At 41.3% G+C, this 26,382-nt stretch overlaps 1 protein-coding gene across 3 annotated transcripts in view; it reads right to left on the bottom strand.

The window, feature by feature from the left end:
• Positions 1 to 448: 448 nt before the first annotated feature.
• Positions 449 to 26,382, bottom strand: part of nrap (nebulin-related anchoring protein) — a 120,228-nt gene continuing 94,294 nt past the window's right edge. For 2 of the 3 annotated variants that reach the window (XM_031805003.1, XM_031805005.1), the window contains 16 exons: positions 22,835 to 22,939; positions 22,511 to 22,618; positions 20,560 to 20,673; positions 19,961 to 20,158; positions 19,342 to 19,446; positions 14,996 to 15,094; positions 14,792 to 14,896; positions 13,582 to 13,689; positions 11,582 to 11,893; positions 11,154 to 11,258; positions 10,970 to 11,068; positions 10,561 to 10,665; positions 7,321 to 7,428; positions 3,619 to 3,930; positions 2,953 to 3,111; positions 449 to 1,319 (listed from right to left, as the gene is read on the bottom strand). In XM_031805003.1, coding sequence (XP_031660863.1) covers positions 1,032 to 1,319; positions 2,953 to 3,111; positions 3,619 to 3,930; positions 7,321 to 7,428; positions 10,561 to 10,665; positions 10,970 to 11,068; positions 11,154 to 11,258; positions 11,582 to 11,893; positions 13,582 to 13,689; positions 14,792 to 14,896; positions 14,996 to 15,094; positions 19,342 to 19,446; positions 19,961 to 20,158; positions 20,560 to 20,673; positions 22,511 to 22,618; positions 22,835 to 22,939 — 2,430 coding nt within the window. In that variant the 3' untranslated portion in view covers positions 449 to 1,031. The remainder of the gene's footprint in view (positions 1,320 to 2,952; positions 3,112 to 3,618; positions 3,931 to 7,320; positions 7,429 to 10,560; positions 10,666 to 10,969; positions 11,069 to 11,153; positions 11,259 to 11,581; positions 11,894 to 13,581; positions 13,690 to 14,791; positions 14,897 to 14,995; positions 15,095 to 19,341; positions 19,447 to 19,960; positions 20,159 to 20,559; positions 20,674 to 22,510; positions 22,619 to 22,834; positions 22,940 to 26,382) is intronic. The other variant, XM_031805004.1, reaches the window with a different exon arrangement.

Below are 26,382 nucleotides of genomic sequence, written 5' to 3'. Positions count from 1 at the left end.
AACATAAAACACAAAGCCAAAATACACTTGAGTTGCTTACCAAGACGACATTGAATGATTCTAAGTGGCCTGGTTACAGTTTTGACTTAAATCTGCTTGAAAATCTATGGCAAGACTTAAAAATGCCTGTCTAGCAATGATCAACAACCAACTTGACAGAATTTTATAAATAATAAATGGGCAAATATTGTACGATCCAGGTATGCAAAGCTCTTAGAGACTTACCCAGAAAGACTAGTGGCTGTAATCGCTGCCAAAGATCCTTCTAACAAGAATTGATTCAGGGGTGTGAATACTTACGCAAATGAGATATTTCTGTATTTCATTTTCAATACATTTGCAAACATTTCTAAAAACATGTTTTCACTTTGTCATTATGGGGTATTGTGTGTAGATGGGTAAGGGAAAAAACATATTTAATCCATTTTGAATTCGGGGTGTAACGCAACAAAACGTGGAGGGGTATGAAGTCAAGGGGTATGAATACTTTCTGAAGGCACTGTAGTAACAAAACTATAAACTTTTCATTGTTGAAAAATAAATTATGACATTCTCATATACTTTCTAATGAATGTTGTGTATGGGTTATGAATGTGTAATGAGGTAACCTTCTACATAAACCACTTACAGCACTTTTCAATTCCCTTCCTGATTCTACATGCACAGTTCCCTCACAATATTATCTAATTGTATCTTGGGGTAGAAATTGCTCTTAATAGATCTAGGATCAGGTAACCCAACTCCAATCCCTTACTTCATCCATCAGGTGAATTAAAAAAGACCAGACCCTATATCAGTTAGAAGCAACTTCCACCTACCCCCTAGGGCAGGGGTGTCAAACTCATTCCATGGAGGGCCAAGTGTCTGCTGGTTTAAGACCTAGACAACCAGATGAGGTGAGTTCCTTACCAATTAGTGACCTTAATTCATCAATCAAGTACAAGGGAGGAGTGAAAACGCACAGACACTCGGCCCCCTCCGTGAAATAAGTGCGATACGTGCCCTAAGGCAACACCTTCTCACAACATTGTCTAAGCATTTTCTATGGCCGATGCCTCACTCGTTGTGGACATCTTGACTGTGTTCTCAATGGCTGAGACAGAGGTGGAAGCCATCATTGACTCTATGGCTGAGTTGGAAGACATCATTAACTTCTTGACGCTGCTATCCATGGAGGAATTGGACTTCTTCACCGTTTGGATGGTCTTCTTCCTCTTGACGTGGAGGATCTCCATTGCGTCTAGATTGACTCCCGACTGCTGGAACTCTTTGCTGGTCTCAACAGGTTCTGACACCTGCTGCTGCTCCTCCATCTGCTGCTGGTGAATGAAGAGAGAGATTGGACATATTTACACCTTCCATATTAGTTGTGTATGACCAGACTCCTTGCAGATATAAATGTGTTAGATCGGTCATTCTCATTGATAAGTGGAGATCAAATCCTAAAATCTAATTGTATCTGTCATATGCTTCGTAAACAACAGGTAGATCTGTGAACCTTCCCAACAATGAAGAGAAGGAAAAAAGGAGAAATAATAGAATAATAACAAAAAGCAATCAATACACAATGAGTACTGATAACGTGGCTATATACACAGGGCACCACTACGGAGTCCATGTACAGAGAGCTTGGGGGTAGAAGCTGTTCAGGGTCCTGTTGGTTTTGAATTTGGGGGAAGGACTGTGACATATCCGGAATGTCTAGCACAGATCTATAAAAAGGTCTCCGGGTGGGGGCCTACATGCTCCGGCATTACGGACGGGTTGTATCATCGTATGGTCTGAGGTGGGATTTCAGTATACAGAGTCTCACCAGAACGTTGTTTGGAGGGTCGTTCAACGCAGACGGGTCATATTAGGTGATCGATTCGGGTGCTTCCCTATCAGAGAATAGACGTGCGGTTGTGCCATGTTCGCCGCAAAGACAAGGGAAGGGGAAGGGAATACTGGAGTGGAGACTTGTATTTAATATAGGTGAAAACAATGACTGTGCTGGCTTTCATGGGCGAGAGCTGTATTTCATGAAAGTATCCACAGGTGAATGTATACACTGTTCAAAAGTTTGGGGTTACTTTCTTTCTTTTTGAAAGAAAAGCACATTTTGTTGTCCATTAAAATAACATCAAATTGATCAGAAATACAGTGTAGACATTGTTAATGTTATAAATGACTATTGTAGCTGGAAACAGCCGTTTTTAACGGAATAGCTACATGGGCGCACAGAGGCCCATTATCAGCAACCATCACTCCTGTGTTCCAATGGCACGTTGTGTTAGCTAATCCAAGTTTATAATTTTAAAAAGGCTAATTGGTCATTAGAAAACCATTTTGCAATTATGTTCGCACGGCTGAAAACTGTTGTCCTGATTAAAGAAACAATAAAACTGGCCTTCTTTAAACTAGTTGAGTATCTGGTACATTAGCATTTGTGAGTTACAGGCTTACAAAATGGCCAGAAACAAATAACTTTCTTCTGAAACTCGTCAGTCTATTCTTGTTCTGAGAAATGAAGGCTATTCCATGCGAGAAATTGCCAAGAAACTGAAGATCTCAATGCTGTGTACTACTCCCTTCACAGAATTGCGCAAACTGGCTCTAACCAGAATAGAAAGAGGAGTGGGAGGCCCCGGTGCACAATTGAGCAATAGGACAAGTACATTAGTGTCTAGTATGAGAAACGGATGCCTCACAAGTCCTCAACTGGCAGCTTCATTAATTAGTACCCGCAAAACACCAGTCTCAACATGAACAGTGAAGAGGCGACTCCGGGATGCTGGCCATCTAGGCAGAGTTGCAAAGAAAAAGCCATATCTCAGACTGGCCAATAAAAATAAAAGATTAAGATGGGCAAAAGAACACAGACACTGGACAGAGGAACTTGAAACTTTCTTATTGCATAGAGGTTGCAATAGCATTTTTTTTTTAAAAGCATGCTGTATTTCGCTCTCTCACCATCATCATCATGTGTTGGTACTGGGCAATGGCCTCCTCAGTGCTCACGCTCTCCGTCAGGCCCAGTTCTGCAGCCCGCCGGGCCATCTCCACCTTATGGGAGCCAGGGGGGGTCCAGCCCACACCCCTGATCCAGTTCAGATCTGACTTGTAGTTCACCTGCAACAGATCGCGTTGGGGGGGGGCACACAAGTCGATATTAGGAAGGTAATCCTAATGTTTTGTACACACATTGCATATCTTGTACCAGTCAAAAGGGTTTTTCTTGAATTTGACCATTTTCTACATTGTAGAATGATAGTGAAGACATCAAAACTATGAACTATAACTTTTTAAGAAGGCACACCTATTACTTGAAATGCGTTCTAGGTGACTACCTCATGAAGCTGGTTGAGAGAATACCAAGAGTGTGCTGTCATCAAGGCAAAGGGTGGCTACTTTGAAGAATCTAACATTAAAATATATTTGTTTAACAGTTTTTTGGTTACTACATGATTCCATGTGTTATTTCATAGTTTTGATGTCTTCACTATTATATTATTCTCTGCACTGGAATCCCAGTAAATTGAGTATACCTTAAACTCTAAACCTTTTCTACAATTTACAATGGGTACCCCCCCACAGACACACAAACACATTCATGCACGAGCACACACACACACTCACATCACTCTGCAGCTTGTAGGCCTGCTTGGCGTGTTGGACGTTGAGCTGCTGGGGGTCAAAGGTGTAATCATGGAGCCTCTGGTGGTAGGTCTGGTTGCTGGCCAGAGCTTGGCTCTTCTTGGCCTGCTGGAACACAGGCTGGTTGGCATGCATCTTGAACTGGGAGCGCGTCTCTTGAGCCTGCCTCTTGTACCCCAGGCAGCTCTGGAGCTTGCTGGCTGCCAGGGAGTGCACCATCTTTGGGTCATCTTCGACACTGAGCAGCCCCACCTGCTGACCCTTCTCCTTCACAAAGGCTTCCTTGTAGCGGAACTGAGGGTGCAAAGACAGGACCATTTTAGAGAATCGCCCAATTCCACTTGGCTCTACACTTGGCTCTCATGATCCTGACTGGTCTATTGTTTCAGCCCATCAACTGATGTGGAAAACAGTAAGCCGGTTTTTCATTTCCAAAAAGTCACAGAAGATGAGGTCTTATCTGCACTATCTGTTATAGATTCGAAGAAATCATTAGGCGCTGACAATCTGGATCCATATTTACTCAAATGCGGGCACCTATAATTGCTAGTGCAGTGACGAATATCTTCAATCAAACATTAGTCGTAGGAAAGATTCCTAAATCTTGGAAAACAGCTTTTGTTTTACCACTCCTCAAGGGCGGTGGTGGTAGTGAATTGGATTATTATCGGCCCATCTCTAAGCTCTCCTGTTAGGCTAAATTTTAGAGTCATTGGTGCTACAACGACTACAATAATTTTTAACTGTTAAAAATACTCTTTCTAGCAATCAATCTGGCTTCAGACCTAAACACAGTACCACTATGGCCACTGTACGTGTTGTAAATGATATTACAAATGCCCTAGATAATACAAAGTACTGTGCCGCCTTGTTCATAGATTTGTCTAAAGCTTTTGACACTGTAGACCATGTGATACTTTTGGGTAAGCTGTCGTCAATAGGACTGGGATCGGGTGCCTGTTGTTGGTTTCATGACTATCTAAAGGATAGAAGTCGGGCTGTTAGAGTCGATGACATCCAGTCGGAGCCATTGGAGTTGGTTAAAGGGGTCCTACAAGGTTCTATACCTGGTCCATTACTGTTCACTCTCCACATAAACAATAATGGTGATGAGGTAAGAACGTGTAAAATACAAGTCGCAAGTTTACATACGTTTAGGTTGGAGTCATTAAAACTCATTTTTCAACCACTCCACAACTTTCTTGTTAACAAACTATAGTTTTGGCAAGTTGGTTAGGACATCTACTTTGTGCATGACACAAGTCATTTTTTCCAAAAATTGTTTATAAGACAGATTTCTTCACGTATAACTCACTGTATCACCATTCCAGTGGGTCAGAAGTTTACATACACTAAGTTGACTGTGCCTTTAAACAGCTTGGAAAATGATGTCATGGCTTTAGAAGCTTCTGATAGGCTAATTGACATCATTTCAGTTAATTGGAGGTGTACTTGTGGATGCATGTCAAGGCCTGCCTTCAAACTCAGTGCCTCTTTGCATGACATCATGGGAAAAATCAAAAGAAAATCAGCAAAGACATCAATCAAAATTTGAAGACCTCCACAGGTCTGGATCATCCTTGGGAGCAATTTCCAAACGCCTGAAGGTACCACGTTCATCTGTACAAACAATAGTACGCAAGTATAAACACCATGGGACCACGCAGCTGTCATACCGCTCAGGAAGGAGACGCGATCTGTCTCCTAGAGATGAACGTACTTTGGTGCGAAAAGTGCAAATCAATCCAGAACAACAGCAAAGGACCTTGTGAAGATGCTTGAGGAAACTGGTGAAAAGTATCAATATCCACAGTAAAACAAGTCCTATAAATCAACATAACCTGAAAGGCCGTTCAGCAAGGAAGAGGCCACTGCTCCAAAACCGCCATAAAAAAACCAGACTACGGTTTGCAACTGCACATGGGGACAAATCATACTTTTTGGAGAAATGTCCTCTGGTCTGATTAAACAAAAATAGAACTGTTTGGCCATAATGACCATCGTTATGTTTTGGAGGGAAAAGGGGGAGGCTTGCAAGCCGAAGAACACCATCCCAACCGTGAAGCACGGGGGTGGCAGCATCATGTTGTGGGGGTGCTTTGCTGCAGGAGGCACTGGTGCACTTCACAAAATAGATGGTGTTATGAGGAATGAAACTTATGTGGATATATTGAAGCAACATCTCAAGACATCAGTTAGGAATCTAAAGCTTGGTTGCAAATGGGACTTCCAAATGGACAATGACCCCAAGCATCCTTCCAAAGCTGTGGCAAAATGGCTTAAGGACAACGAAGTCAAGGTATTGGAGTGGCCATCACAAAGCCCTGACCTCAATCCCATAGACAATTTGTGGGCAGAACTGAAAAAGCATGTGCAAGCAAGGAGGACTACAAACCTGACTCAGTTACACCAGCTCTGTCGGGAGGAATGGGACAAAATTCACCCAACTTATTGTGGGAAGCTTATTGTCGGGACTAGGCTACAGTACTAAGAGCATAACATTTTCACACCCTAATTGCAGTCTAACCAATACCCAAACTGAGATTCAGTGAGAAAAAAAATCTCTGTGATTTATCAAGACCAGTCTCCATACTTGTTTCAGAGCAGCGCAGCAGAGATCACTTGCTAATATTCAGTCAACACATATATCTTAAGAATATCATGGAATACAATTGAACATTTTAGTTTCTCATAGAATAAAAACCTTTGGTAAGTAAGTAATACTGACGAGTTAGTAACAAAATAATACGTGTATTTTTCCGGGTGTGAGCGTGCAGGACAGAAGAATAGCAATTCTTACCTATTGTTCTATATTCAATTACCTTCATCATTCGATTAATTGAAATACAAATGTTGAAGTTGTGCAGAATTATCCGTTTCTATTTGTTTCACGTTGCCCATTCATTGTCAGTTAGTGACACATTAGCGCCTTGGGACCCAAAAGCATAACCAGTGCTCTAACTCCCCCTTGGGCTGGTCTGGAGCAATGAAGCAGTGCGCCAGGGTACCGTACTAAAACACAAATCCCGCAGTATAATCCCGCAGTATAATCCCGCAGTATAATCCCGCAGTATAATCCCGCAGTATAATCTCAAAACTTTTAGTTGAGCAACCACTGTATCTCAGCTGTTTAGCTAGCTCTCAGTCTCATTGACCACCAAATGTTGCTAATGCTAGCTCGCCACTTAATAAAACTTGTTTTCTAGCTAGCTAAGTTAGCCATGTTATTAATACAACTGTCTGTTGTCAACATCAGGATACGATTTGAGAGTTCAGTGCCTAGTCACACCACAAACATAATTTTACCAAATTGCAGTGAAGTAATTGTAATGACAGTCCACCACAACATACGCGATAGCAAAGGGTAAATTGCCACTGCCTGTTGCACACAACAAGCTTCCATTCCTGCTGTCACAAGGGGATATACGGCTGACTTGAGAGATGGGTGAGAGAAGTTGAATGTGATCTTTACGTCAGAATGTTACAATAAGGTGAAATCAAACTTTTTTTAAACAAGTCAGACTTCTCAAAATCAACAAATTGGTGTAACGTCCAAGGTAAGACAAAAACCTTCCTCAATAAAGCAGCTATTAGCAAAATACAAGTGTAAGTGCAAGAAAGACAATTAAAACAGCAATGTGTTAGTATTTTTCGTTGCTTTTTTCTCGTGTAAACTAAACTCACATCACTGGCGATATTCGTGGAAGCCTTGGCCGTCTGGAAGGGAATAGCATCCAGCCTCAAGTCGTAGCCTGCCGACCTCATCTCATCCCCAGACGCTTTATAGGCTTTCTGCAGAGGCCGGGACAAAGAGATAGATAGGCATGGTTACTAAATCAGGATAGGTTGTGTGTTTCACTATGGACTGTTCATACACAGTAGGTGATGCATGAAGATCTGGGTGGGTTACCCCCACTGTTTTAGCACATGGTTCATTACATTTTCATTCTTGTGGCATGGAAATGTGTATTTAGGCTTACTCTGGTGTTTTGGTCTGGTACTTATGTCAAGTACACTGTATATAACAAAGTCGATAACAGTATAAGTCAGGGGGTCTGAATACTTTCCAAATGCACTGTTAAAAAGAAAAAGCTGAAACTTGAATATCCCTTTGAGCATCGTGAAGTTATTAATTACACTCTGGATGGTGTATCAATACACCCAGTCATTACAAAGATACAGGCATCCTTCCTAACTCAGTTGCAGAAGAGAAAGAAAACCGTTTGAGGATTTCAAAGTGAGGCCAATGGTGACTTTAAAATAGTTACACAGTTTAATGGCTGTGATAGGAGAAACCTGACGATGGATCAACAACATTGTAGCTACTTCACAATACTAACTTAACTATAATATAATATAGAACTATAACTAACATAAACGAAGGGAAAAGAAGGAAGCCTGTACAGAATAAAAAATATTCCAAAACATGCATCATGTTTGCAAGTCACAAAAGTTATATTACAAAAACATTTAGCAAAGAATTATTATTATATATTTTTTTCAAATAGTTATGTTCGGGGCAAATCCAATACAACACATTACTGATTACCACTCTCCATATTTTCAAGTATAATGGTGGCTGCATCATGTTATGGGTATGCTTGTAATTGTTAAGGACTAGGGAGTTTTTCAGGATGAAAAATAAACAGACTGGAGCTAAGCATAGCCAAAATCCTAGCCTCCTGTTTTAGCCTACTTTCCTCCAGACACTGGGAGATGAATTCACTTTTCTGCAGGAGAATAACCTAAAACACAGGGCCAAATCTACTCTGGAGTTGCTTACCAAGAACACAGTGAATGTTCCTGAGTTACAGATTTGACTTCAATCAAGAGTTACCAGCCTCAGGAATTGCAGCCCAAATAAATGTTTCACCGAGTTCAAGTAACAGACACATGTTCAGAGAAGACTGCGTGAATCAGGCCTTCATGGTCGAATTGCTGCAAAGAAACCCCTACAAAGGGACACCAATAAGAAGAGACTTGCTTGGGCCAACAAACACGGCCAATGGACATTAGACCGGTGGTAATCTGTCCTTTGGTCTGGAGTCCAAATATGAGATTTTTGGTTCCAGGCCTGTGTCTTTAGGAGACGCAGAGTAGGGGAACGAGTGATCTCCGCATATATGGTTACCACCGTGAAGCATAGAGGAGGAGGTGTGATGGTGTGGGGGGGCTTTGCTGATGACACTGTCTGTGATTTATTTAGAATTCAAGACACACTTAACCAGCATTCTGCAGCGATACACCATCCCATATGGTTTGCGCTTAGTGAGACAATCATTTGTTTTTCAACAGGACAATGACCCAACACACCTCCAGACTGTGTAAGGGCTGTTTGACCAAGAAGGAGAGTGATGGAGTGCTGCATCAGATGACCTGGCCTCCACAATCACCTGACCTCAACCCAATTGAGATGGTTTGGGATGAGTTGGACCGCAGAGGGAAGGAAAAGCAGCCAACACGTGCTCAGCATACAGTATGTGGGAAGTCCTTAATGACTGTTGGAACATTTTGAGAGAATGCCAAGAGTGTGCAAAGCTGTCATCAAGGCAAAGGGTGGCTACTTTGAAGAATCTACAATCTAAAATACATTTTGATTTGTTTAATGCTTTTTTGGTTACTACATGATTCCAAAGTGTGGCCCATGGCTCTTTACCATCATGTAAGGTTGCACCCTCCTAGGCCTCACCATCTCACTGTAATTGGCATTTTAATTTTGCCTTATGGAAGAAGAGGAATAATAATATTAATTAAAGCTACAGGTAGCGTTGCCGGGGTTCAGCTGTGCCACCATCAGGACAAATTGGACACATTGCACTGGGATGAGCTAATTCTGTACTGTTTACAATGCTTGCCAAATATCAGAACTCCACATTGAACAAGTCATGCAATATTTTGCTTTTGAGGTATTTTGGACCATTTTCAATGATGTTGACTACTTTAAATGTCTTCCTTTCCAGGACCGCTGTACCGCTTGGCACCAAATTTGGTATATATAATCTATGTAGCCATTTCTTTAAACTGAACATTTTGCAGGACTCTAACTGAAACAGTATGGCTGCTATGAGCCAATGAGCTTGCATTAATGTGCGTTGGACAGGAAAAAACATTCATGCAGCCAAAATATACCGTACTTTACAGGTTAGCTAGACTCATATCCCTGAGCATGTGTGCCAAATTCCATCATTCTGAGTCAAACAGATCAAGAGATATAAACATGTGCCCGTTACAGGCCCACAGTGTGAGGAGAGGAACCTATGTACACATTTTTTGGACCCTAGCTAACACGGGGTGAGGGGCGTGACCTTTTAAATTTAGCATTTTCAATCGCTTGTTATAGTGCCACAATGTGGCCAATTGGCAAGGCATTTTATGAGAGGGTGTGTTGGCGCTTTACCATCATGCCAGGTTGCACCCTCCTAGGCCTTATCATGTCACTGGAATTTGCATGTGGATCTGAATGTGCTTGAATATGTTCTCTTCACAGTGTTTGGAACATGTGTACCAAGTTGTTACAATACTTAAATCCGTGACTGATTTATATGCATTAATGAGAATAAATATGTGCCCGTTATAGCACCACCGTGTGGTCAATCTCAATATGCTTGCATATGTTTGGATTTGTGTGTTTGGATTTGTCTTGGATATTATGCATCTAATTATTTTGTTTGACATTTTCAGGCCCTGCACACACTCAGATTGACAACTTATGTACAACACATTTGACACAAGGTTGTGATGCAACTGATATTTTTGTAGTACAATGGAGAGTTTAACAACCATTGTGATGTGTTTCGGCAACTCATCTAAACACTTTTGTGTAGACAAACTCTCCGTTGTATCAAACTCTCTGTTGTACATCAGTTGTATAAACTGAGTGTGTACAAGGCATTAGAGAGAAAAAAAGCATAGTTGGTCTCTTACATTGCTAATCTGCTGGGCGTTGATCCTTGCTCTGATGAAGTCTGGGTCGTCGGCATGCAAGGTGTATTTGTGCATGGCGTCCGAGTCTCCAGACTTATACAGCCTCTGTAACGTGGTGAGAATAACATTGATAACAATTACACAGAATTTGCCTTTGAAGGGGTCACAGACATACATGGTTTTAAATACTATTGTAAATCTTTCAAATACTTATAGCGTTTGCTTTAGTCTGCCTGGAGTGCCAAATGGGTGGGGTTTGCTCTTTTGAGACTAGGCAAGCTCAGCTGTATATTACATATTTCCAAATAGTATTTGAAGCCTGGTCTGCTCAAATAGCAAGTTCCATTAGATTTAGTAGCCCTTCTCAATAGAACACTGACGATTTTACAAAATGAATAGGAGCTCATACCTCACTGCACTGGAGGTAGCTGTTCTTAGCATGAACAATGTCTGGAGAGTCCGCCACTTGGGTGAACTTCAGACTGTCTGGCAGTTGACGATATTTCTTCTGCAAGACCAATTCACATGAGGATCAGTCACACACACACACTCTCTTATTTCTCAGGTAACACGGCCGCTAGTTGTGTACTTACATTACTGGTGAGTTCTCCGGCTTTCTTTGCCAACTCCATTTGAGGCGCCCCCACACCATCCCAGGCCACGCCCTTCATGAAGTTCAGATCCGACTTGTACAGTTTCTAGAAAACAGACGCAGGGAGAGGGTTGCTATTTATACCCTCATATTTACTGACACTCTTATTTGAATATTGTTCTTTGTATTTCCTGAGAAAGACTTTGGTTGAGATGAAAATGTACTATGGTAAAAATTATTCTATTTGATTGTATTCTCTTCTAGTCTATTCTAAACAATGTTGCACCCTGGGACATGATTTGTTAAATTAATTTGAGGGGAAAGACCCTGCTCCAATATCCTAATACTTAATAGTATATTTCCCTTAATCATGTTCTCCCTCTCCCCTCCACTCTCCTCTTCCACCCACCCTTCTCCTCGCTGCCTCACCTCGCTCTGCAGGTTGTAGGCCTTCTTGGCCCATTGGACTTTAATATCGTCAGGGAGGACAGTGTACGCATGGAGCCTCTTCCTGTAGTCCTGATCGCTGGCCAGAGCCTGGGCGTTCTTGGCCGTCACTAAATTGATCATATCTGGATTGAGGTGGAACTGGCCGCTGGTGGAAAGTGCGTCTTTGCGGTACTCCTGCTCGCTCGTCAGCCGGCCCATCTGCATGCAGTGTAGCATGCGCGGGTCATCCAGAATGCTGCGGGCGCCGATGTGCTTGCCCTTATCCAGCAGGTGGTGGTGCTTGTATTGGACCTAAGTTGAAGGAGGGAAAGAGAAAAGTGAACAGGCAATAAGCGTATCTTATGATTGACTGTCATACATTGGTGACTTCATTATATACATTTCATTATTTGACTTAGTTAATAAAACACCTTTTTTTTGTTTATTTTCCCACACCCCATTGTATTGTTGTGCACCTCATATACCAAACCCCCCTTTTTGCCCTCAAATACCAAACCCCCCGTTTTGTCCTCAGAACAGCCTCAATTCATCCGAGCATGGACTCGGTGTGGACCATTGTACAAGGTGGACCATTCTTGATCCATACAGGAAACTTTTGAGCGTGAAAAACCCAACAGCGTAGCATACCCCATTCAAATGCACTTAAATCTTATGTCTTGCCCATTCACCCTCTGAATGGCACACATACACAATCCATGTCTCAATTGTCTCAAAGCTTAAAAAGCTTCTTTAACCTGTCTCCTCCCCTTCATCTACACATATTGAAGTGGATTTAACAAGTGACATCAATAAGGGATCGTAGCTTTCACCTAGTCAGTCTATGTCATGGGAAGAGCAGGTGTTCCTAATGTTTTGTATACTCAGTGTGTCTTGCATGCAAATAGGTACTACTGTAGTGGCTAAGGTTCCCAGCTAAGGTTCCTTTTATTTTGAGTCTTATCCTTTCATTTACTGTTTTTGTTGGACAATTTCGTGCAGTTTTTGAGTTTCCTTTTTGCCATCATTATCATCCTGGAATCTGTTGAAATAACCTGGAAATAATCAATGCGTTCATTACTCTTGGAACCACTGTACCTGGGAATAATTACAATCAAGAAATCTCAAGTTGTTTTATTGGAAGATTTGCATTAATTGGAAATGAGTTGGAACCCTAGATCTATTTTGGTGTCTATTATACAACGGGTGGGTCTAATCCTGAATGCTGATTGGGTTAAAAATGCTTTCCAGCCAGTGTCTATTCCACAAGTTACCACTGGCTAAAGCTATGATGTTAATATGCCTATTTACTCTGTTCCATCTGACTGCGCAATCCACTAACTCATCAGCCCAGCCAGGCAATTTATAAAATTGATCTCCACTAAGAAAAGCATCTAGACATTATCTCACATTTCTTTTAGACAAAAATGTAGTTTTCAACAGCTGAGATTTGGAACCACATTCTACCATTGTTATGGCTTCTGTTCTAATGTTCCAATTCGCCATTTCTATTAGACACCAAAATACAGGTAAGGGTGACGACTCATCTTCCAATAAAACAACTGTACATTTCTCGATTGCAATTATTAACATATTTATTACTCACTAAGTTCAGTTATGAACTCAGTTTCAAATTTTGAGTAATGAAGGCATTGATTGTTTCCAGGTTATTTGAACAAAATCCAAGATAATAATAAGACGCAAACTCAAAAAGATACAAAATGATTCAACAAAAACAGCCAAAGGATAAGGAGAGATATGAAATGAAAGACATGGAAATGGTGCCATATTGCCATATGTAAACTGGTTCTAGGTGTTAGTGACAGGAATGGCCAGCAGGTGGTACAATAACCTAAATAAAATGGGTTCAAAACATATTTATTTCTCCAGGTAATATTCTTTATATTTCTTACACAATTCTAGCACATTTTCTAATATTTAAAAATGGCTATTACAACTACTGTACTTTCAAAGAGTACATTCATAAACGGAGTATTACTCACATCGCTGGCTAAATCCATCGAGGTTTTGGCAGCCTGGAAGGGGATGTCCTGCATGGTCAGTTTGTAGCCCTGAGCCCTTAGAGTGTGCCATGACTCCCTGTACTTGGTCTGAAGAGGAAAACAAACCATCAGTAAGTCCAGGCCCTGGTTTGCCACGCCCAATTCTTCAGTTTTTGATTTGTTAAAAAACGTTTGAAATATCCAATAAATGTCGTTCCACTTCATGATTGTGTCCCACTTGTTGTTGATTCTTCACAAAAAAATACAGTTTTATATCTTTATGTTTGAAGCCTGAAATGTGGCAAAAGGTCGCAAAGTTCAAGGGGGCCGAATACTTTCGCAAGGCACTGTATCTACCTCAATTACCTGGTACCCCTCCACATTGATTCAGTACTGGTACCCCAAGTACAGTGCATTCGGAAAGTATTCAGATCCCTTGACTTTTTCTACATTTTATTACCTTACAGCCTTATTCTAAAATGTATTACATTTTTTGATGCAAGCTTGCTCTTGTTTGCTGCATGTAGGCCTAAAATACCACAGACCAAAGAACTGGTGGGGAGTTTGAAAGGAAAGAGAGCACAAGAGTGCAATCACATTGAATGGTGATGATAAATTGATAGACTAACTATACTCATAATGTGTGCTCTGAGGAAGAAACAATGATATAATGTATCAACATCGCCCAAAAACAGCCACATTTTAGTTGAGATGTTAATTCTCCAATGGCATTGATCCTCTTAAAAAATATATAATCCAGATTGAAATATTTAAGGGCATGTCCAATAGTCCGCTCTGCCTTTGCTTTCTTGATGCACTGATGATGCATCAAGATGTTGCCCACTGAATGTTGTCAGGCTGGCCTGATTGCATTTACACTGAGCTGAGATCGGAACACAAAGCGAGCTCGTCCACCTCCGGAGGTCCTCAGGCCAATCTGCTTACATGCCGAACATTATGTGCATTGTTTGCATTTAGACCTGGCATTAACATGCGTTTCTTGTTATGCAAATTATTTTAATGCAAGGTGCAAATTAGGTCTTCTTCCGGTAGGTGGTCAGGCTGCGTGTTTTAATCATCTACACCTGATTAAAAATGTGGGCACAATCAGAACATGGACAAGATCAGGACAAAAGTACACGTTGGAACCACGTATAAACAAGGCTAATACAATGAAATGTATCCCGGACTTAGGCTAAGACAGATATACCTCGCTGAAGTTAGCCGCGTTGATCTTAGCCTGTGTTATCTCTGGTCTCTCCAATGTCATTGTGTAGTTATGCCTGTCATTCTCCCCTTTCATCTTGTACAGGCGCTGATGAGAAGAAAATGTTACAAAAATTGATATTTTGAATGTCTGTTCAGGACTATGTGAAGATATGTCACCTCGGTGTAACGATAAGTTACATCTCACCTCGTTGGTAAGCTTATTGCTGAGTTTGGCATGGACCATGTCTGGTGAGTCTGCGACAGATGTGTGCTTGAAGGAGCAGGGCTGCTGACGGTAGTTTTTCTGTTGGAGAGGAAAGAATGAAGAGGTTAACATTTTCATACCAGAATATTAGGTAGCACTATATAAAAACACCTATAATGGATAAGTAAATAGTTTATTCATGTTTTGTGTGACTAGTGTAATGTCTCACAAAAATATGGACCTTCTAGCAGTACCTGATGCTCGTTACGGTCTTAAAATAGCCTAGAACATATCAATGATAAAGGAATGAGCACACAACACAGCATGTGTAGCCTTTTGCACTCGTAAAAGGTTGAAAATGACAGATTTGGGCACTGATTAGCACCTAAATTGGAATGCAGTGCCTGGCCAGTAACATGCTATAAATGATGATGTCAGGGCTCTGGCTCTGCACTTCACTTTGTTGTATGGGTTCTGACTGACAGCCGAGCATATCATCATGTGCGCTCAGAGGAATCGAGCTAGAAATGCCAATGGTAGAGATGTTGCTGTTTATATTCAGAACCACAGTCCTGTAAAGATTAAATACTGTTGAAGTAATATGGCTACAGGTTAATCTGCCTCACCTAAAGCCCATCCTGGTGGGAAGCTGCAATAAACCACCAAGTGCTAACAGTCAGTGTCTGGATGACATGTGTGAAATGCTTGATAATGTATGTGGTATAAACAGAGGTATATTTTCTGGGTGATATAAATATTAACTGTCTCTCATCGAGCTGCCCACTCAGGAAAAAACGTAAAACTGTAACCAGTACCTGCAACCTGGTTCAGGGTATCAATCAACCTACCAGGGTATTTACAAACAGCACAGGAATTAAATCATCAACGTGTATTGATCACATCTTTACTAACGCTGCAGATATTTGCTTTAAAGCAGTATCCAAATCCATAGGATGCAGTGATCACAATATAGTAAGAAAATGACTGTAAAAACTGTTAAATTCCCTTGGGTTGATGAGGAATTGAAAAAATTGTATGGATGAGAGGGATGAGGCAAAAGGAATGGCAAATAAGTCTGGCTGCACAACTGATTAGCAAATTGATAAATCATGTGACTAAACTGAATAAAAAGAAGAAACTATACTATGAAACAAAGATAAATGAAGTAAAGAATTATAGTAAAAAGCTTTAGAGCACCTTAAATTACATTTTGGGGGGGGAAAGGAAAACAGCTCCAGCATTCATTGAATCAGATGGCTCATTCATCCCAAAACCAACAGATTTTGCCAATTATTTATTTTTTCATTGGCAAGATTAGCAAATTTAGGCATGACATGCCAGCAACAAACACTGACACTACACTTCCAAGTATATCTGACCACATTATGAAAGACAAGCATTGTAAATTTAAATTCCGTAAATTTAGTATGAAAGACGTGAACAAATTATTGTTGTCTATCAACAATGACAAGCCACCAGGGTCTGACAACTTAGATGGAATATTACTGAGGATAATGCCTGACCAATCAGCCCATTACCAACCCTTAATAAACTTATGGAAAAAATGGTTTGACCAGATACAATGCTATTTTACAGTAAACAAATTGACAACAAACATTCAGCATGCTTATAGGGAAGGACACTCAACAAGCTTAGCACGTACACAAATGAAGAGAAATTGATGACAGTCTGCTCTAGGAAAAACATGTGTTTTATGGCTTTACGGCTGCTATATTGTGGATAAAGAGTTACCGTTCTAACAGAACACAGAGGGTGTTCTTTAATGGAAGACTCTTCTTCATAATCCAGGTAGAATCAGGAATTACCCAGGGCAGCTGTCTAGGCCCCTTACTTTTTCAATCTTTACTAACGACATTCAGTAAAGCCAGTGTGTCTATGTATGCGGATGACTCAACACTATACACGTCAGCTACTACAGCGACTGAAATGACTGCAACACTCAGAGCTGCAGTTCATTTCAGAGTGGGTGGCAAGGAATAAGCTAGTCCTAAATATTTCTAAAACTAAAAGCATTGTATTTGGGACAAATCATTCACTAAACCCTAAAACATCGACTAAATCTTGTAATAAATAATGTGGACATTGAGCAAGTTGAGGTGACTAAACTGCTTGGAGTAACCCTGGATTGTAAGCTGTCATGGTCAAAACATATTGATACAACAGTAGCTAAGATGAGAAGTCTGTCCATAATAAAGCTCTGCTTCTTAACATTATCAACAAGGCAGGTCCTACAGGTGCTAGTTTTGTCTCACCTGGACCACTATTCAGTTGTGTGGTCAGGTGGCACAAAAAAGGACTTAGGAAAATTGCAATTGGCTCAGCACAGGGCAGCATGGCTGGCCCTTGGATATACACAGAGAGCTAATGTTAATAATATGCATGTCAATCTCTCCTGGCTGAAGTGGAGGAGAGATTGACTTCATCACTGCTTGGATTTATGAGAGGAGGTATCATGTTACTAAATGTATCAAGTACAGTCAATATAAAATCACCTGACACGATTCAACTTTGGTCTAATCATTTCCCTATAATCTCCAAACGGTTCGCTTTCAATTGCTACCATGATTTTGCATATGGTGTTCATATTTCTTCTGTAGGAAACATTTCAATTTAGCCCTATCCATATACAGTACAATCGAAAAGTTCAGGCCCCTTGACTTTTTTCAAGTTACAGCCTTATTCTAAAATATATATATATTTAATTCTCTCATCAATCTTAACACAATACCCCATAATGGAAAAGCAAAAACAGGTTTATAGAAATTGTAAATTTATAACAAAAAAAAACTGAAATATAACATTTACATAAGTATTCAGACCCTTTACGCAGTACTTTTTTGAAGCACCTGTTGCAACGATTACAGCCTCAAGTCTTCTTGGGTATGATGTTACAAGCTTGGCACGCCTGTTTTGGGAAGTGTCGCTGCACAGCTATTTTCAGGTCTCGCCAGAGATGGGGCCACTCGAGGACTTTCAGAGACTTGTTCCTAAGAAAAACTCACCCTGCCGCAGAAGCCACCAAGTTTATGTCCTGGTACTGGGTAAAGTACATGATGCCGTTGACCTTAAAGCCCCAGGACCAGTCGATAATAACCCCATAACATCAAGTATCCACAGTAGAGATGGGGTTATTTTCTGCTCATGCATTTTCATTTCAACATCAAAACCACCACTGGTGTGCATGGCCAAAGAGCTCTATTTTCATGTCATCCAACAAATGTAAACACCTGGAGTTTGCTACACGGCAGATTGGAACCGATGCCTTGGTCAGATGACATGAAAATAGAGCTCTTTGGCTACACACACTAGTGGTGGATTTGGCATTGAAATGAGAACGCATAAGCAGAAAATAACCCCACACCTCCTGTAAAATATGGTGGTGGATCTTTGATGTTATGGGGCTATTTTGCTTCCAATGGTCCTGGGGCCATTGTTAAGGTCAACAGCATCATGAACTTGGCTACTTGGCGAATGCATTGGGAAAGATAACATAAACAGCCTTCATTGAGAAGAGGGGAGGCTATGCTTGGTTATTAATCAAATGTAACGAAATGGGGGACAAAAGTTTCTAAATACAAGGTTCACCAGCACAAAAATAACATATCTTGTTCCATGAGCATATGGGCACTGTTCATCATGGCTGGATAGGCTGCGTTTCCACTCTAAAAATCCATGCCATTACCAACTGTGTTACCTCTAGGACGTGCTTTTTGTGAGTCTTAATTCTCCCCTTTGCTGTGTATGAAACTGTCACTTGTTTTTAAGGACACGCCTCAAATATTGCTACCCCTCTCCCTCAGCGAAAGTGAGCTGATGCTAGACAGGTAAATTGCTGAGCATGGTGCAAGGGGTGGGAAATTACAGAGTTGCCAACTAACATGCATTTGACAGGAGCACTGCCTTAGCGCCAGCTGGAAAAGTCCAGAGACTGTGATGTTGAAACAATATAACATATAATAATATACCCCGTTTAGAAGACACTTTTATCCAAATCAACTTTCAGTCATGTGTGCACTGCATACATTTCAACATTCTATTTCTGTGGTTAACATACTATACTTAATAAGTCCAATGGTCTCTTTAGTGACCACAAAGAGTCAGGACCTCAGTTTAGCCTCTCATTTGAAAGACGGTCGGAGGGCTAGAGCAGTTGCCTACATGGTACTGACAATGCACCTTTTAAAGGCAAGATCGCACTCATGGTAAGCGCTGCGGAGTCAAGTACAATGCGCTTGTCGATTACTCTGCTTTGATTTCATTCTGGACCAAGTCTCCCCTGGGTGGCAGCTAAGGACAGAGTTATAGAAGAGTAGAGTTTGACTCACCTCACTAATAAGGTCTGTGGCCCTTTTGAAGCCCTCCATCTGGAGGGCCCCGGTGCTGATCCAGGCTACACCACGCAGGTAGTTCAGGTCAGAGCGGTACACTTTCTGAGGGCCACATGCACACACACGCAAACAAAATTATTGGTTCAATATGCAAAGTAGCACACTGCTATCTAACAAACACAATACACAAAAATGGTTTCAATGTGCTTTTAAATGTTCTTTGAAAGTGTAGGGAATAACGCTCCTCTATCCAGAGACATTCAATGACCAGTCTAGAAACAGAACCCCTCTTATAATGTCTAAACACTACGAGAGAAGGTTCCCTGAACAAAGCTTGGGCTTTTATTTGACTGTCTTATTGTTCTAGAAACGTTCTGACAACAGCAACGTTTTTTACATTTGAATTCTATATCAATATATGAATAACTGAGCAAATGGCAGCTACAGCGGGAAAAAGTTACTGGTTAGCTGGGTGTATTCATTGGTGCACACTGTAGAAAACCATAGGATAACGTTTTTCAATGAAAACAAGAGTTTCTTATTGGACAAATGTAGGTCCCTCCCAGTTTCAACCATTTGGTTCCTAGTGAATAGACCCCTGGTGAGGGGTTGTTACCTCGCTCTGTAGTTGGTAGGCTCTCTTAGCGGCCTGCACCTTCATGTCATCGGGTTGAGTAGTGTACTGGTGGAGTGTAAGCCGGTAGTCCTGCTCACTGGCCAGGGTCTGGGCCTTTTTAGCATGGGCCATCTCCAACATGTCCATAGAAAGGTGGTACTGAGAGCGCTTATTCACAGAGTCCTGCTTATACTTGATCTGCAAAATTAGAGAGAGACAGAGAATACAATTCAATTACACCGTGTCCTCTAACAGTGCACGTCCCCATACATCACTTACACTACACCATTTCAATACACTCAACATTTAACGTTTTGCAGTCTTTTTCAATCCATTGGTGGTTGAGCATCATCAGGGTGTGCACATTTTTTCTCTAACAGAAACACACCTGATTCAATTAATCAAATGATCGGAAATAGTTTAATCAGATGGATTGTTGGTGGACTAGAACACACCCCTGGGGGTTTCCACCAGGAATTGGTTGAGAAACACTGCCTTACTGTCTGAAGTGTATTAATCTACACTCCAATCACTCCCTTTCATACTACACCCATATTACTCTGATACAAACCCATTGCTCATGTTGAGCTGGTACTCACGTCACTCTGCAGTTTGCTGGCATTCACAGAGTGAGACATGTTCATGTCGTTCTCCAGTCCCTTCAGTCCAATCATATGCCCCTTGGTCTTTTCAAACTGCTCCTTGTACTTGTGCTATAACAAATGTTTCATTTACGTACAATATGTTTTATGTACTGTATGTTCAGATGTTTCACAGAGAGGATCAATTTGGAAATACACATTTAAATAATGCTTTTAAATTATATAGGTGGAATCAAATTTCACCCAAAATAGAATATACATGTACAGCGCATTCAGAAAGTATTCAGACCCATATTGTTACGTTTCTGTCACCCTGATCTGTTTCACCTGTCTTCGTGATTGTCTCTACCCCCTCCAGGTGTCGCCCATCTTCCACATTATCCCCTGTGTATTTAGACCTGTGTTCTCTGTTTGTCTGTTGCCAGTTCGTCTTGTCTGTTCAAGTCAACCAGTGTTTTGTGTTTCAGCTCCTGCTTTTCCAGTCTCTCTTTTCTCGCCCTCCTGGTTTTGACCCTTGCCTGTTCTGACTCCGAGCCCGCCTGCCTGACCACTCTGCCTGTCCGTGCCCTTGACCCTGCCTGCCACCCGGTACCGCTGCCCCACCTCTGGTTAAATGAACCCTGCTTGACCTGTCTATTACCTGCCCCTGTCGGAATATTAAACTATTGTTCGAAGTAGTCTGCATCAGGGTCTTACCTTCATACCTGACAGTTTCAGCCTTATTCTAAAATGGATTACATTGTTAACTCAATCTACATACAATACCCAATTATGACAAAGCAAAAACAGGTTTGGATTTTTTTGCAAATGTATTACAAATAAAAAACTTATATCGCATTTGTATAAGTATTAAGACCCTTTACTCAGTACTTTGTTGAAGCATCTTTGGCAGCGATTACAGACTCAAGTCTTCTTGGGTCTGATGCTACAAGCTTGGCACACCTGTATTTGGGGAGTTTCCCCATTCTTCTCTGCAGATCCTCTCAAGCTCGTTCAGGTTGGATGGGGAGCGTCACTGCACAGCAATTTTCAGGTCTCTCCAGAGACGCTCGATTGGATTTAAGTTTGGGTTCTGGCTGGGCCACTAAAGGAAATTCAGAGACTCTTCCCGAAGCCACTCCTGCGTTGTCTTGGATGTGTGCTTAGGGTCGTTGTCCTGTTGGAAGGTGAACCTTCGCCCCAGTCTGAGGTCCTAACCACTCGACCATAAAGGCCTGATTTGGTGGAGTGCTGCAGAGATGGTTGTCCTGCTGGAAGGTTCTCCCATCTCCACAGAGGAACTCTGTCAGAGTGATCATCGGTTTCTTGGTCACCTCCCTGACCAAGAACCTTCTCCCCAGATTGCTCAGTTTTGCCGGTTGGCCAGCTCTAGAAAGAGTCTTGGTGGTTCCAAACTTCTTCCATTTAAAAACAATGGAGGCCACTGTGTTCTTGGGGACCTTCAATGCTGCAGAGGTTTTTTGGTACCCTTCCCCAAATCTGTGCCTCGACACAATCCTGTCTCGGAACTCTACAGACAATTAATTCGATCTTGTTTTTTTCTCTAACATGCACTATCAACTGTTGGGACTTTATAGACAGGTGTTTGTGCCTTTTCAAATCATGTCCAGTCAATTGAATTTACCTCAGGTGGACTCCAATCAAGTTGAAGTCTCATGGCAAAAGCTTCATTTTGAGGCTCATAGCAAAAGGAATACTTATGTAAATAAGTAACCTGTTTTCACTTTGTCATATGGGGTATTGTGTGTAGATTGATGAGAGAAAACATGTATTTCATCATTTTTAGAATAAGTCTGTAAAGTAACAAAATGTGGAAAAAGTTTACTTTCCGAATGCACTGTAAAATATATACAGCAATAATTCATGAAAAAATGTGTTGAAAGTTTTCCTGGTCTTTCTTTATATGCAATATAGTAACATTATATATATGACTTAAAATCAAACTCACATCACTAAGTATGTTCCCAGACGCTTTGGCTGACTGGAAGGGAATGGCATCCAAACGGAGCTTGTAGCCACCATCTCTGATTTTAGTCCACGACTCCTTATAGCGGGTCTGCCAAGACAAAAAAATTCAGGGTCCGTAAACTACCGACACAAATGGATCCAACGATAGGTAATCAGAAAAAATAACTATCCACATTTGCTTGATTTATCTGCAAAAACAAGTGAGAGAACGGGTAAATTAATGGATCAATGGATGGATGAATAGGCAGCACTCTATTCGTTATTCACCTTTGCAGGAGTGTGTGTGTGTGTCTAGGGTACTGACCTCACTGATGTTCATGGCATTGAGCTTGGCCTGCACGTGTTCAGGCAGCTCTCCGGAGAGTGTGTAGTTGTGCTTCATATGTTCCCCCTTTTCCCTGTACAGCCTCTGAAAAACACAGGTCAACCTTGTTGTGGTCACAAAACTATTGTACAGTCCTACAACGAATGAAGCATTTTCTTGTCTGTGAGAAATGACATGTTCAGGGCTATAATTCTTTGTTGTTGCTATTTTCACCGCGGGTAGCGCAAAACGGCTGGGTTTTGATACAATTTATTTATTTTAAGTGTGATGAGGGCTTGACCATTCACTGGCCAATCAACGTTTTTCATGGCTTAATACTGCATGCGGTTCTCAGAAGTTTTGTATGCTATTGAAAATCTTTGAGTTATCATCAACTACAATTCGGCTGGAGGGCACGGAATATTATTGTCCTAATCCATTGTGGATTGATACCGTTTAAATAGGATACAGTAACTAATAATAGCAACAGTAAAATGCATCCTGTTTTGAAAAATAAGTTTGCAGTCCAAATAGTTCGAGATGACAAAATCTAAAATAATACAAAGGGAATGTACTGTTTTGTTGTTCCCAAACGTGGTCTTTCAATAAAGCTTTGGTGATTAAGAATAATTTCAAGGCAGTCTCACAAGCAGCAAAATCCTTGTGCGTCCCGGCTGGATAGGCTGCACTTCCGCTCTCAAAACCAATGCCATTACTAACCGTGTTATTGCTAAGACCTGCTATTGGTTAGTGTTAAATGTCCCCACTTGCGCTGCTTTAAATTGGCACTTTGGCGCACATTTTTGAGGACCGCTCACATATTGCCACCCCTCCCCCTCAGTGCAAGTGAGCTGATTTTAGACAGGTAAATTGCGGAACCTGGCGCAAGGGGTCGAACATGTCAGAGCGCCGGTATTTATATTGATTTGTACAACGGTGGGTCTAATCCTGAATGCTGATTGTTTATTCCACACGTTATCACCGGTTAAAGCTTTGACCGGCTAAATGTATGATGTTAAAATGCCTATTTGCTCTGTTTCATCTGACTGCGCAATCCACTGTCATCAGCCCAGCCAGGGAAGTTATAAACTTGATCTTCACTATAAAAATCATGCCGACATTATCTCACTTTTTTTGGACAAACATTACGTTTTCAACAGCGGAGATTTGTATAACCCTTTCTGTCGGTCTCTCCGACATTTGCAACATTGTTTGTATATTCAGTCTCAAATTGTCCCATAGTAGTGAACGTGTAGGGGGTCGGGACGAGAGAGACGCAGGCAACGTTTCATAAGGCAGTCGAAATCAGGAATCAGCTGGTATCCTTTTTATGCATATATACAAAGAAATGTCAATTGAAAAAAAATATTAAACGAAATTAAGTGTATCTAGTTTGCATGTCTTCCCAACTTCAGTTTGAAGTTTGTGTTCGCTGTGTTGTTGGCTAACTCCTCTGAACAACAGTGTCTTTATTTAGCAAGGAGAAATGGGCAGGGCTCAATATCTTCCTTGATAAATGAAAAACACGGATGAACGGCCCCTTCTGCCTCTGGTAGTCGTTTCTTCTTACCCCGTCGGGTGCGGCATCTCGTCGGTGCGCGTGCCCACGACCACCCCCGCTCTTCCGTCGGCCCAGTCTCTCGTTGGATGAAAAGCTGGCACTGGAAGCAGATGAGGCGCTGGTTGTAGAGCGTTGATCAGACCGGGGTGGATCGAAGTAAGCGGCATCCCTCCTGCGTCTGTCATGGAGAGGAGGAGCAGGACCTCTTTTGTCAGGGTTTCTCCAGAAGTAGACTTTGTCCTCGGCCTTGTCTTTTTGTCTTGGTTGAATTGCCTGATTTTTAAGTTCCGTTATTTCTGTAGACAACTTGTCCTGGAGCGCTTGGTTAGTTTATCAGTTCATTGAATAGGCCATCATTAACAGCTCCTTGCAGAGCTGTGCGTTTCTCTTCAATCGTGTTATCCATTTCAAAATCCTAAATAAAAGCGTGAATTAAAAGTTTGTCTCGGAGCATCGTAGCACCATTAGGTGCAAAAACTCGACTTACCCAGTTGCGGCCCACTTTTTGGAAGCAACCCATCGATTTTGTCTCTACGTTATATTGGCATCGAATATGTCACCCTCCCTAGGAGAGGGGGTGACCTCAAATGTATTGTTAAAACGAGAGGCTGCCTGGATATTTAATTTAAAGACCCTTGCTACCTTCGGTCTCAACGTAGACTTTGATCTCTAGCCATTATTGTGATTTTGCTACTGTAAATGTTTCTAGGCTTATGTAGCCAAATTGTATCTATGATCGTACGCTATCCATTTATGTTCTTTGTATGCTATTTCAATATAATATAATATAATTAACCAATGATATCAGGCCACACCTGGCCATGATTAGACACCTGTGTGTCCTTTGACACTATATAAATGAGTCACCCCGCAGTGTTTGTCATTATACCTTGATGAAGACAGCTTGTCTGTCGATACGTTGGACATATACATTTTTTTGCATCTGAGCTCCTCGAGCTCTCCTTTATTTTTTAAAACCTTTACAATAAACACCTGCTGCGCCCTGCGCTTGAAACCAGCTCTCTGTCTTCCCTTGTGTTCATTACATTAGGTTTATGTGTATGAATTTGGATGTGAAAGTGTGTATGTCTGAATAAGAGTAAGGCAATAACGTGTGATGTCCAAATAAATAATAACCCAGACAATTTGCATTGTTGAGTGTATGTGTTTAACATGAAATGAGCATAGCCTTAATATTCCGGATGATAATTGTAATCCATATCGTATCATCATCAGATGCATCATATTGAAATGTAACAACATTTTCAGAGAAAAACACATCCCAGCATTTCCACAGCAATTGACATTTCACATGATCATGAAAGAGACCTTGCATTACTCTAGAGACGGCTTCACTACAGTACACATGTATCCCGTACAATATGTTATTATTCCATAACGTCCCTGTTCTGATATCTCCCCATTGCTTGTTAAACATATATCAACATGTAGACAGACATACAAAGGATAGACAAACAAAAACATTACATTTGAAAAGTTTCACAATAAAGAGTGTTCGATCGAGTGTTCGTATGTTTAAGCGTGTATGTAATTGAGTGGGTGTGCTGATAAGTTCATAGTGTTCAAATATTTGTTCAGCTCCAATTTTTTTCCGTAACCTGACGTCCCGGTAGAATTTAGTACAGGTGTTATGGAGCAGTCTCGGAAGAGCAGTCCATAATGAGAAAGGCACGCTTACCTCTCTCCCTCTGTTGCCTCTGTGCAGGATACAGCCTCTTGCGACGTTCGTTTATCTCCCGGGGAAATTGGTAATGGATTTGGTCCCTTTAAGCTCGCTTCCCCTGCTTTAGATTAGCACCTTTTGTTGGTTGTGTTCAACTTTTGCGTTGGTCTTGTCGCACTGAGCCACCTTGTTTACAGTCTCTATAGGAAGTTTCAAGGTGGATTGCACGAACTATCTGATCGCCCCCTCTGGACTATTTGATGCGTCCTCAGGAATCCCCCCAAAATATTAGATTTTCACGCA

The sequence above is a fragment of the Oncorhynchus kisutch genome, linkage group LG25 (genome assembly GCF_002021735.2).
Source record: "Oncorhynchus kisutch isolate 150728-3 linkage group LG25, Okis_V2, whole genome shotgun sequence".
NCBI classification, from domain to species: domain Eukaryota; kingdom Metazoa; phylum Chordata; class Actinopteri; order Salmoniformes; family Salmonidae; genus Oncorhynchus; species Oncorhynchus kisutch.
The sequence above is the reverse complement of the archived record's forward strand: the minus strand, read 5'-3'. Positions and strand labels throughout refer to the sequence as shown.